General features: G+C 39.0%; 1 protein-coding gene across 10 annotated transcripts in view; it reads left to right on the top strand.

The window, feature by feature from the left end:
- Positions 1-14,343, top strand: part of ZMYND8 (zinc finger MYND-type containing 8) — a 60,913-nt gene that overhangs the window by 34,625 nt on the left and 11,945 nt on the right. For 8 of the 10 annotated variants that reach the window (XR_010623333.1, XM_065754550.1, XM_065754542.1 and 5 more), the window contains 11 exons: positions 944-1,162; positions 2,057-2,170; positions 3,795-3,887; positions 5,039-5,126; positions 5,618-5,673; positions 6,729-6,806; positions 7,492-7,607; positions 8,671-9,152; positions 10,671-10,811; positions 12,419-12,571; positions 13,104-13,607. Coding sequence is in view for 9 of the 10 variants with exons in the window: in XM_065754550.1 (XP_065610622.1) it covers positions 944-1,162; positions 2,057-2,170; positions 3,795-3,887; positions 5,039-5,126; positions 5,618-5,673; positions 6,729-6,806; positions 7,492-7,607; positions 8,671-9,152; positions 10,671-10,811; positions 12,419-12,571; positions 13,104-13,607 (2,044 nt within the window). In the remaining variant the exon portion in view is untranslated. The remainder of the gene's footprint in view (positions 1-943; positions 1,163-2,056; positions 2,171-3,794; positions 3,888-5,038; positions 5,127-5,617; positions 5,674-6,728; positions 6,807-7,491; positions 7,608-8,670; positions 9,153-10,670; positions 10,812-12,418; positions 12,572-13,103; positions 13,608-14,343) is intronic. The other 2 variants (XM_065754549.1, XM_065754548.1) reach the window with 1 other exon arrangement.

Raw genomic sequence — 14,343 nt, 5'->3', positions numbered from 1 at the left:
GTGAGAACTCGTGGAGCTCTGTGTGATGTAGGAAATACACACGATTACCTGAGAACCAAACAAAGTGGTTCTGCAAACTACAAGCAGCTAGATGGAGAGTTACAAGTAACATCATGAACACACAGTTTTACATCGAGCAAAAAGTCACAGTAAATAAACAGTAATAGCTAGCATCTCTTCACATCCAGTCTAAGTAACCTGGGATATCTGCTGAATCATTTTGGCTCTCCTGTTCCTGTGTTTTGGTATCATCTGTGTCACCTTTAAGCTGTTTGAGGCACAAGTGAAAGAGCAGTCCATGTAGCTGATGAAGTTAATGCTGTTTTCTAGTGCAGACAAACCAGTGGACATTGTGTCTTAAATTCTGATATGCATTTGAATGGTGAATTAAATTTTTCCCCAGGTTCTGCTGCTGGGGTCACCGTGTTAAAGATGTGAATCTGCTTCTGTGTCATCCTACTTTACATTTGTCTTTATCAGTTAAAGTCAGCATTGACTTGCTTGATTCTGAAAAGTTGTGAATTACTGTAATTTAGGACAGATTTGTGTGGTGCTCGGCTACTTGTTTCAGGACTGATCAGTATCTCCAGTTCTCCCAGGTTTAGCCACCACTGCATCTCTCAGCATTTAGTTCCCTCAGCCCCGTGGAGCTTGAGGATGTTGGATTGCGTGACTTGCCCTTGATGTCCTCACTTGCCACAAAAACTTACTTTGAGTGCTGAGTGTAATATGCATCATTTGGCATCTGAATATGAAATGATCATCCTCATGAATGATTTTGTGCAACAAATAAGATATTGTGTTTACATAAATGTTAATCAAGCTCTGTAGATTGCTGTTTGATTTTTTTAATACATGATGATATTTATTGCTATGAATGTTATTTTTTATAAAATGCAAATTTGTTTTGAAACCAAACCTGTTTTTCTTGCCTACATTTCAGTCAGAACTAAGACATGGTCCGTTTTACTATATGAAGCAGCCACTCACCACAGACCCTGTTGATGTTGTACCACAGGATGGACGGAATGATTTCTATTGCTGGGTTTGTCATCGGGAAGGCCAAGTCCTCTGCTGTGAACTCTGCCCTCGGGTTTATCATGCTAAGTGTCTGAAACTGACAGCGGAGCCAGAGGGGGATTGGTTTTGCCCAGAATGTGAGGTTAGTTTGATATGAGGAGTGGATTTCTTCCATGTATGAGAGATACAAGCGGCGTTTTTACGTTCCAGAGTGGTTCTGTTTTATTCCTATATTGCCTCTTGGTACCAGAAATAGTTGTACAAAAACGGAGCATCTCTTGCTGCTTTCTTGCTGTTTCTCTTATGTGTTCACCTGGACTGTGGTGGCCATCAAGCCGTGACTCTTTCAACTTCCTTTACGCTTTACCATCTCTAGGGAAGACCAGTCCATTTCAGTGAGTGATCCCTTCATCTTGCCTCTAATTCTGAAAACATTTCACAGTTTCATTTAGTTTACTTCATGCTGCTTCTTGAGGGCTGATCAGCTCTGCAGAGTGCTCTAAACGTGTGCATTGTAGGGTTTACATAAACCAGAGGGTATCATTAGTACTGTTTTGTTCTGCAGGGCTATGGAAGAATGTAACCATTTCTCTGCAGCGATTCCTGGGGAGAGAATAATTGGCATCATAGTATCTACAGTGAAAGTAAAGTGGTTTATCACATGTCTTCTTTTGGCCTCTTATTGTATAATATGGAGCCTGGGTGACATTCTCCCTTATTCATGTCGCTGTGAACTTGCACTGTATTGGGAACTGTGTGTATTCCCACGTTCTCTTATTTGGTTGATCTAGAAGATGAGTGCACTTTCTAGTCTTCTCTTTTTATTTATTCATTTACTTATTTAGGTTAACATACCCAGAATTAACAGAATTAAAGTGGAATAAAACAAGCATCTGAAGTACTTATGCTGCTTCATCAAAATTTTGTTTCCTAGGAAGTTGCTATTATCTTCCATTCAAATGCTGGGATGTTTTACTGGAAAAGAATTCACCCAGAAATGTTTGCTGACAGAATATTTTTTCATCTTAATTTTTAGAAAATCACAGTTGCAGAATGCATAGAAACACAGAGTAAAGCTATGACAATGCTCACCACTGAACAGCTATCGTATTTGCTGAAGTTTGCACTACAGAAAATGAAACAGCCAGGGGTAAGGAAGGTGTTTTTAAATGCTTGTTTTGTATGCTTGTCCTAATACTGGGTTTTGCTTCCTTTAGTTGATGTGAGTTTAGCTCATTTTATCAGATTCTCTGCTGCCTGCCACCTGTGTATTACAAACAGCTTAGTTTAGACTGTATACCATTTTGGAATGTGTACAGAACAGTTCCTTGATGCAACTTGTGGAGATTTCAACACATCTGCTGAAACTACAACATAGATTTCCAGTGGGAATTTGTGTTTTCTCATGCACTGAAAGTGAACAACATTGTGTTTTATCTGAGGTGCAAGGAAAACGACAAGATGTGGTTTCTGACCAACCCAGTTACGTGGGCGAGGCTCTAGGTACAGGCAGTGTTAAGTAATTGATTATAACCTTTACAAACCTAGCTTTTCTCTGTCAGTAGGAATTCTTCTCACAAGAGTTAGTTATATCCTATACTTGTAAAACACTGAGGAATTTTTTCTCAGTGTAGTGACAACCTGTGACATCAGCACCATAAGAATCTGCCATCCTATGAACTTTTATCATGGAGGGAAAACGTTGTTTCCTTTAACTTTTACACTCCACATGTCTGTCTCAGACTTAGCTCTCAAAATCAGCATTCCCTCCTGGAAGTTTCATGTATTCCAGTCCCTCATTCTTGCTTTTAAGTTTCTGGTTGTTCTTTTTTCACTATGCAAACCTTGAGTAGTTTTCACATGTAGGAAGAAAAAAGTGAAGTAATATGTTCTAATGGATTGCCATGGCTTATCTGAACTCCTATTGCTTTCTTGTCCCTATAAATAAATAAGAGGAGTCTCTGTGCTTCCAAAGTAAAATATATCAGAAAAAAACAGATGTATGGAAGGAATCATGGGCTCTTTACAAATCTGGTGTCTCTGTGATAAATATATTAGCAGAAAAATAGTGTGAGCTTCTGGGAAGGTATTTAGTATTGATAAACTTCAGCTCTTGGAATATTTTAACTCTGGAATGGCAAATAGTCTCCTTTTAGAAGGAGTCATTAGAAGCTTTCAATCCTGGTTTCCAGAAGTAAAAAGTGCTTGTTTATATTGAGTTGACAAAATGTTTTGAACACACAGCTAGAAAGATAATGTTTAGTGAATGCCACAGAGATATTTTACCCTTTAGGCACTTACCTGCTGTTGTGGTATCTGATACTTTTATTTGGATGTGTTCAGAGAACTGCAGCCCTTCCACAGCAGCAGATAAAGCATAGAGTCCCACTGATAGAAGTTTGGATTTATCTGCAAGTCACCATTGCTCTGAAAGTTCTGAGAATCCAATGAAATTATTTCTAATTCTAGACAATGAGAATGTTTTTTAGGAGATTAAATATCTGTGGAGCCTCATCTAATACTCTGCTCAAAAAAGAACTGCTGTAAATAAGAATGGTCCATTACTTCCAGCGTATAAAAACTCAGTTATGTGAGGCTGTTTATATTCTTGTTTTACCAGTACTTCATTACTTCACTAATTTTTACTATTACCTTTAAATAATTTTCTCTGATACCACAGTTGATATAGTATTAGAAAAAGAGTGACTGTTGAGTCGTTGATCGAACTGTTCAGTATTAAGAAGCAGTGTAATTTGTTTTTTGTCTCCTAACAGACAGAGCCATTTCAAAAGCCAGTTTCACTGGATCAACACCCAGATTATGCAGAATATATCTTTCATCCAATGGACCTTTGTACATTAGAGAAGGTTTGTATGAGGCAAAGGTTCTTTGAATTTGATTGCTGTGGTTAAGCTTTCTGGGTTGTTTGATGGGAGGGAGAGAATGAGTGCTTGAAATTAAGTGTTTTGATTACAGTTCTGTTGCTGTAGATGCAGTTCAGTTACAGCTTAAAGATAACTGAATGTGTCTGTTATCTAGTCTGATCTAATAGCAACTGCTCAGGAAAAGCAGTATGAAAAAGCCAAGTTTACCCTGATAAGTTCTTCCTGTATAAATCCATCTAATTCTGGGAATCATCTTGTGGGGAAATGCCATTAGTAGGATTTCAGATTGATCACCATGTTTGTTAGCTATTAATGGGTTGCTGTTACGTTGATTTGTCTTGGACCATTCAAGTGTATGAGCAGAGGTCATTCCAGGCTCATCTGCTGATCATTCAACAAATACTAGACCATCCACTGCACCTGAGGTGTGGAAATAAAAGGAAACAGTGAAGAAGTGGATCTCAGGAGTTTGATTGTCACTTCAGTAATAAGTTCAGTGTTTCAAGTTACTGAGTTCTTCATTCTCTGTTGCCTCAGTAATTGTGTAGCGATACAGAGCTTTGTTCTGTTAGTGTCTGGTAGAGAGTTCTCATTGTCTTGGACCTGGCAGCAGGGGTCAGTGACTTTGTGGCATAAAGGTGCAACAAATCCATGTGACTGATTTGATCTAACTGAACTACTTTATTCAGGTGGTACACTGGAATATCAAAACCAGCTCATCTGGTATGGTGCATAATTTTTTCTGGGTCTTCTCAAAATTAAGAAATTAAAATGCTGTGGCACAATAATATGCCAGTATGCAAAATCGAGGACTCAGTTTTCTGCAGAGACCTCGAGTGGAGTACTGCCTCAGGAAATGAGCAGGTGGTTAGTGGTGCTCCTCTGCGGCCCTGTGGAATGATTGAAGATGCTGATTGAAAACAGTTCATTATTTAGAATTGATGTGGGCATTCCATAAATTTTCAGGGCAATCAAAAACACCCTGAATTTGGCAGACAGCTCAGTATTTGGAATTAGCTGTAATGTAAGAGTTCTGTATTGGTAATTGTGTGACTGATAGGCAGCAGAGTTCAGGAAGATGAGAGTTTTACTCGTTTCTGTTTCCTGATGCATTTTTAAATGTTTATTTCCAGAATGTTAAAAAGAAAATGTACGGTTGCACTGAAGCATTTTTGGCTGATGCCAAATGGATTTTGCACAACTGCATTATTTACAATGGGGGTAAGCACAGATGTATATTTACTTCTTGGAATGTGGAACTTCAGATTAGGTTAAGTGATATGAGTTTGCAGGCTGCTTCTGGACAAATGGTGAAAGCATCTTCCTGCTAAATGCTGTTGTAGTTCCCAAACACAACAAACAACTGAACTACATTTAAATTTAAGACCAAATACTGCTCGTACGGCCTCTTGCTGAGTAGGAGATCTAACTGAGGGAATGTCCACTGCTGAGAGCTGAGAGCATGTCAGTGGTGGGCAGGCTGCAACAGGCATAGAAAGGGAACAGAGATTTTTATTGTGCTGCTTGTTGGGAAGAGCCTGCCTACTGCCTCTACAAGCATGTGTTTTATATACACCTGTTCTGCATTGTCTTTTCAGATGTTCTATGCTATCTTCAACATAAACTTTTAATAACTAAAACCTGTTGATTTTTACCGTACTTTTATACTAACGGTTTTCTTGGTTAGAGCATTTTTCTTATTGTATCCCCAGGAAATCACAAATTGACACAAACAGCAAAAGTCATCATCAAAATCTGTGAGCATGAGGTACGTGTACCCCAGTTCATTTGATGGTTCTGTCTGTATATTGGAATATTCCGTTGCTTGTATCTGTGATTGAGAGGTTTCCTAACGTGCATGTTTCGTACTGTAATTTGTGTGGGCTTCCTTATGTTTAGGGATGCGTATCTGTGTCTTAAAGAAAGATTTTGACAAGGGCATTGCTAATGATACTTCCATTAGGATATTCACGGTATGTAATTAAGATTTCTGTGATGGGAGGGAAGATATATGGAATCTGCACAGTCTTCAGAATGAGTGCTTGGAGGTGGAAGAAGAGACACGGACGTTCTGATTTGTAGACGTATTTGAGGTGGTTCAGTTGATGTCACAGTATGAAAACCTGTGAATAAATACAGCAGTGACTGCCTGGGTTTTTAATTGAACGTCTGAACTGATAATTTGAACCGATTTCCCTGATAATTCATTGTGTTAGTATTACAAAAGTTTACTGATCAAAAGGTAGGGTTTTTTGAACAGTGTTTCATTGATATAAATTATGAATATAACAGAATGCTTTTCCCAGCCCTGGGAATTCCCAGCAATGTCCATAATTCTAATAAGCTTTGAGAATGTATCAATTGTTTAGTGAAAAAAATTATGTATAACTGGATCCTGACTTCTTAATTGGCTTATATAACCTGAAAACAAAGAACAAAATATTTTGTTAGTTCTCCCTAAATTATTATGGAATTAAATGTTCAACTGAGGTTTTATTTCTGCCTCAGATACAAGTGACCATCAGTAATTCTTTATCACTGTAACGAATAGATCATTAAAGACAATGTATTTTCATGTCTTGAGTAGCATATAATCTGAAGTGGGGCTTAAAAATGTGTCTTGATTAACTGGGAAGCATGCTTTACAGGGGTAGGAAAGTTGGGTTTTCTGTCTGAGCAGCGCTGAATTCATGGCAAGTAAGGGTTGACTTAAACCACAGATTTGTGGAGAAATGATGTTAGTAAATTAGATTAATATTCTAGAATTCATTAATTGCACTTTGAACTGTGATAATTGAATAATTGTTTGCCTCCTCGTTTCAGATGAATGAAATTGAAGTGTGTCCGGAATGTTACCTAGCTGCTTGCCAAAAACGAGAGAATTGGTTTTGTGAGCCTTGTGTAAGTTAAGTGGAATGGTGGCCTAGCAGTACATTGCAGCTAGGTTCTCCTTTGTCTCATTATCCGTGTTTAGCTGTCAGATTGCATGCTTTCAGTGAGAAGTAACTAAATCCTGTTAGCAACCAGCTTGCAGTCTTTGCCCTCAGGTGTAGGATTCTTGGGTCAGTTGTGGTACCTCAGCTAAGAGTGGCATTTCTGAAATGTGAATGTTTGAAAACTCAGTTCCTAGGTCTTTGCAGGAAGACTTGATTTTGCTTCATGAACTATCAATGGGTTGGCTGTTTAATAGTGCTGTAAGCCTGGAAAGACTTGTTCAGGTTCTTAAATAGAAATGTATAATCCATCAAGCTCTCTCTTGAGCTTAAGTTAGAAGATTTTGAAGATCTGTAGTTTAGGATGTGCTGCATATTTAGAGAGAATGAGGAGCAATAAAAAATAGAAAGTGCAATTAAGATTTGTTCAAATAAGATAGTCTCTTTGATTCTTTTATTCTACTGTTTTCCTCCCGTGATATTAGGTATGTAGTGAAATGGAATCTTGTATTTGTCCAGCACTTTGTGCATTATTTACTCTAAAAATAAATGTAACAACAACAACAACAAAAAAAAGCCTTGATGCCGTATATCAGATTTTGAAGGTAATTCTGCTTGTATTTTCTTACTGTAAGTTCTGCCTCTTCCTCTAGAGCAATCCTCACCCTTTGGTCTGGGCTAAGCTCAAAGGCTTTCCGTTCTGGCCTGCTAAAGCACTGAGGGATAAAGATGGGCAAGTCGATGCCCGTTTCTTTGGCCAACATGACAGGTGGGAGTTTAACCAAAGGTTATTTTTGGTCGCAGTTAAAAACCAGAAAAACAAATAAACTTGTATTGTTATTTTGTGTTCTCAGAGCTTTTGGATCCTATTTTTGGAATATTCATCTAAATAAGCTGTAATAATACCGTAGCACATACAATTCTAGTTTCCTACATGTCTGTAGAATGCAAGTCATGCATTTGCAAGACTTACACCTGTATAACCTCACTGATCACGCAGTTTGTGGGGCAGTGATTTTGTACTGAAGAAAACTGTAGTTCTTAATAGTGGAAAGGGTCAGTACTGCTGTTTGTGTTATCTGAGCACCATGGGAGTGAACATGGGATTGTAGGCTTAAGAAATATAGAAAAATGGTCTGTGTTGGAAATGGCAGTTTTGTTAACTTTTCTGTACTTGTGAACCCTGTGCTTAAATGGACAAAGCTGTGGTGAGGGCTGCTTTTCTTAACATTAAGTAAAAATAAAATCCATGCAGTCCATAAAAGCATGTATTTAGAAGCTGCATGGGGCTATGAAACAATGAAGTCAAAGTTCCTGGTAGTATGGAAAGCAGTGTTTTGGAGTCTGGCTGATTTCACAGTGAACCACGTCTCCCCTGTGCTTGTTGGAGAGGAACAGTTTTTGCCAGCACTGGGGAGTTTGCTTGTCCAGTGGCTGCTAAAAATAGAACGTTGTACTCTTAATGATGTTCTTCAGAACTCTGTTTTTTCTCACTTGCATTTTATGTTCCTCTGCTATGACCAATGAAAAGATCATTTTGTGAGAATCATCTTACAGTTAGATCAGTTTGTTTTGTCATATTTAATCTTCTTTTATGTGTTGCTGGAGGAAAGTAAAATCAGCAAGAAATATCCTAAGAGATGCAGTTTACTTATTTACCAAAGCTTGAGTACTGACCTTTTTAAAGAAGGTGGAGATCCTCTGCAGTGATCTGAGGTGCACATATCTTTGTGACGGAATAAAATCAGTTTGGAAAAAATACATATTTCCAAAATGTTACTGTGTCAGTGTAAAGTGTCACATCATCTTCTGCCTTTCTGTTTGATTTTCAGGGCCTGGGTTCCAATAAATAATTGCTACCTCATGTCTAAAGAAATTCCTTTTTCTGTGAAAAAGACAAAAAGCATCTTCAATAGTGCAATGCAAGAAATGGAGGTTTATGTGGATAACATCCGGAGGAAGTTTGGAGTATTTAATTACGCGCCTTTCCGGACACCGTATACTCCCAATAATCAATACCAAATGTTACTGGATCCTGCAAACCCAACTGCTGGAACTGCAAAGACAGACAAGCAAGAGAAAATCAAACTGAACTTTGATATGACAGCATCACCGAAGATTCTAATGAGCAAACCTATGCTGAGCAGTAGCACGGGCCGCAGGATTTCGTTGACAGACATGCCACGCTCACCAATGAGTACAAACTCATCGGTTCACACCGGGTCTGACGTTGAACAGGATGCAGAGAAAAAGGCAACTTCCAGTCATTTCAGTGCAAGTGAGGAATCCATGGATTTTATTGAGAAAAACACAGGTAAAAAGGGGGTGTAGGTTTGCTTCTGCGTGTGGTCCATTCGCCAGTTAGAACTGTCATCAGTAGGAGACGTTTCATTTAAAATTGGATAGCTCTTTCTCAAGGCTTTGCCTTTATTTATTTAGCTGCTTTTGAAAGAGTTTCCTGGATAGAAACTTTTAGCAGTCCTACCTGGTTGGGTGGAGGTGGTGGTGTACAACAGAAACGTGCTATCACTTCTTCAGCTGCTGCGGACCTGTGCTGGTGGTGCACGCGTTTCTTACTGGTGTGTGAGTTAGTGGTGGGTGCATTTGAAAGAGTGAGAGCCAGGAAAGGTGACTTGGAGATTTAGTTAAATCCTGACTGTCATGGCAATTTTTAACTCTTCCTCACACCTTACTGATCCTCTTAGAGTGTATAGAGATGCCAGATTTGACTGAACAGCAGGCAGTTAGAACTGGGGGAGGTCCCTTCCCCTTGCAACTCCTCTGTGCTTTACATTCTGAACTCATGTATTCCCATTTCCCACCTGGCACTTCTCCCTGTATATTGTCACAAATGCTAATTTTGTAATACTTGCTTAATGTATCAACTTAGTTGTCCTGTTAATGGGATGTGTGCGATGTGGCCAAAGTGGGGATGAAATTACTTTCTTTGCTGTAAAAGGAAATTCCAGGTAGGGTGACTGCACTGTCTTCAGACTGGAGAGCTTTTATTCAGATGAAACGGATGATTCTGTTGTGCATTTGGAGTGATGTGAGCAAAGTAACTTGGAAATTACTTGCAATTGTATCCTGGGATGTAGCAAGTGGAGTGTAGCTGTCAGATGTAGTGTTCAGCAGTGAGTTCTGGGGAACGTTTTCAGAGCATTAAACAGAAGTTTAACACACAGCACTTGCTGTCAGAAATCAGAGGGTTTTTTTTCAGGTAATGGCCTACAAGAGCTTCCCTTTTTACACTGATGGGGAGTTTCCAGAAGTTCATTTTTGAAACGTTGACTTCATGGATGTTTTGAAGGAGCAGAGCACAGACTTCTGCTTAAATCGTGTAACATTAGAATATCCTGTTGCCTTATCTCAGAGATTTTGTCACTCATCTCCAGCTGCACTGACTAAACTTCATATGATTTTTAAATCTCTATTAACGACTCTAGAAAGTGGCTAGATTTTTTTGTTAATGTTTACCTACACACATGCAATAAAATAATAGCAACAATTAATAGCAGTCGAGTTTGTTTAGATTTAAAATAACCGTACCTCAAAAGCTAGAATCTTGAAAACAGAGAGGTTTAGAGGGTAAACACGTGCTTGGTAGAATGAAATAAATCATGGTAACATGATTTTTCCTTACAATCACTTTTTTAATTAAATCTAAGGGATATTTGTAAGTCAACAGTGGATGTATAGATAGTATTTAAATTAATAAACAAAAATCTTTTCTCTGCTTCTCTAAGTTGAAAAGCTGTTTTGTCCCAGTGAATGTAGCTTTACTGTGATTATTTTTAAATCTGTCTTTATCACAACTTTGTACTTTTTTCAGCTTCCCCTGCACCAACAAGAACAGGTCAAGCAGGGAGCTTGTCAGGCAGCCCCAAGCCCTTCTCTCCTCAAGCGTCAACGCCAATTTCTGCCAAGCAAGAAAGAACTGCCACTCCAGGGAGCATTCTGAATCTGAATCTTGGTTAGTCCTCACCTCTGAAAGTCCAGTTATGTCATAGCTGAGTAAATGGTGGTGTTGCCAACATACTTAGCCATGGCTTTGTGCAATTGTTCATCAAATAAGATGTTCAATTTTTTATAAGTGGAATTGAAAGTTCCTGTTGCTATTTCTTCTTTTTGATCAGAAGAAGTAGCTAGTGGATGCTTTCTTAGCTGCATTGTACAAATGAAGGTTTTTCAACAGTTGGTGAGTTTTTAAAGCTTGTGATTACATGAACTGCTGAAGTTTGTACTTGTCTTGTGGTCTCACAACGTTCGTGTCCCTCTTCACTGACCGTTCATATTAAGGGAGCTGCTGAGATTCTGGCATTTTAAAGTACTGCTTTGGTAAAATAGTTCTGAAAGCCAAATAGATGAGTCAGTTTCCTCAATCGTGTTTTGCTTCTACGAACGTTCGGATTCAGTTCTGGCTACGATTTCCACCCACTTGATGTTACATGGAGTGGCAGAATTTCTCCCAGCCTTCACCAAATGCTTCCGGAAGGCTGGAGAATAAGTTCTGCATTCATCTAGATCTGAGCATACAGCATCCTTTTCAGTGTTAGTCTCTGCTTGTGGACATAACCGTGGAATTAACTACTTTTGCTGCACCACAGCTGTTTGTCTTTCTTATCAGATGTTTAAAAAAAAATCATATGGAAATTGTTTGATCCACAGATGGGAGGCATTAATGTGAACAGAACATTTTGAATAAATAGGGTAGAACTGAAAATCCAATGTTATGGCCCATGAGCAGTACTCTAAAAGAGCAGCTACTGTCCTTTCTGGTAGAGTATCAATTATTTATTCAGCTTTAGGGGAATTTCCTTTGCTAAGTATGCTGTTTGATGCTAGGAATGAAAGTGGCAGCCCTTCATTTGATAGTGTCAGCTGCACCAGATGTGGTTTCATCCACAAAACTCATGGGTTTCAGATATGACTCATGGTGTCTTATTCTTAGAGTGTGAAAAGGGATTCCCCTAAAAACAGAAGTGAAAATATGCAAAACAAAAACTTGTACCTTAAGCAGAGTACTAGAAGGGCTCTGTGATCCTCCAATTCAGCAAAGAGGGAAAAATAGTGGAAAGGAGCCATCAGTTGTGGCTAGTAGACTGGCTAAAGTGAGAAGTGGAGGTGTGAATGACCAAGCTATACACAGATTGCTTGGAAAAACTTATGTACAGGACCTGTCCTTGTGAAATGGAGACAGAAAAGATAGAAGAACTTTAATGCAATAAGGAGTGAATTTTTTAAGATATGTGTTAAGAAACAGTAATGACTTTGAAGATAAGAATTTGAGGATTTCTCCTCGGGGTTCGTCAGCCCTCTGGCTCTGTTTTCTTACTGCAGTGCTAATGAGACAAATCAGAAACTGAGATCTTTTTAGAGACCCCCCTGGTGAGCTAAGGCAGATACGTTTGGATTGTGAGGCCACTTCCACGTTGAGGTGTAGGATTCCCTGGGAGGTATTATGTCTCTTGTCTCTGTTCTTCACACTTCAGGTGTCTGTGCTGTTACTCGGTAAGATTTCTCTTACGTGGACAGTGACTTTTCTTTTTGTAAAATACTTTTCTTCCTTCCTTTTGCTAGATCGAAGCAAAGCTGAGATGGATCTGAAAGAGCTGAGTGAGTCAGTCCAGCAGCAGTCCACTCCCGTGCCCCTCATTTCACCAAAACGACAGATACGCAGTAGGTTCCAGCTTAATCTTGACAAGACAATAGAGAGTTGTAAAGCACAGCTTGGTGAGTATCCCAGGAGTGCAGTGGGAGCCTGCAGCACACACTTGGGAAAACTTTGAGTTGGAGTTTGTAAAAAAAAAAAAAAAAAATTCAAATACGGAAAATTGAGTTGTTTTCATTAAAACAAGAGGCTGTTTGAGCTCAGAGAGGCAAATAGGATTTGCTGAACATGTTTAACTTGAAATGCAGTGGAAGCTGACATTTCTGATTTTTGCCAAAAAGCTTTCATCTTTTAATCTGGTTTTGTACCATTCTGATGTATTATTTGCTTTGTACATTGAACAAGTGGAGATCTGTACCTAACTTACATTAGCTGCACAGATTCATGTGTCCAGTCACGGGGCACTCACTGCTGTTAAGAAGCATTAATGTTGTCTAGCACTGAATTGAACACTTCTAGGCACTAAAACATTACAGGTTCTCTTCACAAAAGTTACACAATCTAAAACTGATTCTTCAAATGTGCATGGAAGTATCTGTAGTCAGTTAATAGTGTTACTAATTTGAAGGTGGTTTCTCTCCTCCCCACAATTAGGAATCAATGAAATATCTGAAGCTGTTTATACTGCAGTAGAACACAGCGACTCTGAAGATTCTGAAAAATCTGACACCAGTGACAGTGAGTATAGTGATGAGGATCAGAAATCAAAGAATGATCAGGAGGACGGAGAGGATAAGGAGGGTACAAGAAGTGACAAAGAATCATTGAGCTTGAAAAAAAAACTGAAGCCCCCAGTGCAGAATGAAGATAAGGAGGAACTTAAAAGCACGAGTCCAGAAGTGGAGAAAGCAGATGACTCAGTCAAAGAAAAGGCAATTACAGACACTGAGAAAGAGTTCTCTGAAAAGGGAAAAAACTTGCAGCATCCTGCAAAAGAAAAACTGAAAGGTAAAGATGAAACAGACTCTCCAACAGTGCATCTGGGTCTGGACTCTGATTCTGAGAGTGAACTTGTCATTGATTTGGGAGATGATCACTGTGGGCGTGAAGGTCGGAAAAACAAGAAAGAATCGAAAGAGCCTCCTCCTAAACAAGATGGTAGGATAACATTCTGATTTTCTGTTCCTCCTTACTCTTTGTCGTAGTGCTGTTGTTTAGACAGAGCTGTTAGCTCTATTTCTGCATTAAGGCGGTAAAAATATAAAAATGGTTCTAGTACAGATGACGGATTTTTCATTCTTTGACAGTGTTATTTTCAGTCCCCATTATAATTTCTGGATTAAGTGAATGAATGAAAAAATACTTTAATTGAAAATACTTCCAGCAACATAGAACTGTGAATGTACCTATTTTTTCTGTCACAAATTTAGAAATTTGTTTTTGCTTCAGCCAGCAGTCAAATGTAGATACGTTTCCATCGGGGTCCCAGAACTGCAGCTGTATAAACACTGGAACTTTTCAGAGATACAAATTGTGTGAGTTCCAGTTAAAATCAGTGCTTTAAGGGGGATGGGAACTTCTTTGATTGTTGCAGGGGGAGAGAAAGAGCTCTGAACCTTGAGGGAAGGGGGATTATCACCCCAGTGAAGGCAGTTCTTGGTCAGTGGTCAGGCATTGAAATGGGCTGCCCAGGGAGGTGATAGAGTCCTAATCCCTGGTGGTATTTAAGAGATGTACGGTTGTGACACCTGAGGGACTGGACCGGTCAGGGAACGTGATAAGTTGGGTTGGCAGTTGGACTTGGTGATCATGAAGGTCTTTTCCAACTTAGATGAATTAGAATAGAATCAGACTGAATTAGAATTACTCTTCTGGAAGATGCACATAACTTCAA

Source organism: Cyrtonyx montezumae, unplaced genomic scaffold (assembly GCF_038088225.1).
Source record: "Cyrtonyx montezumae isolate F1298 unplaced genomic scaffold, pur_monq_1.0 scaffold_9, whole genome shotgun sequence".
Classification (NCBI taxonomy): Eukaryota; Metazoa; Chordata; class Aves; order Galliformes; family Odontophoridae; genus Cyrtonyx; species Cyrtonyx montezumae.
Note: the sequence above shows the minus strand (reverse complement) of the source record. Positions and strands in the feature narration are given on the sequence as shown.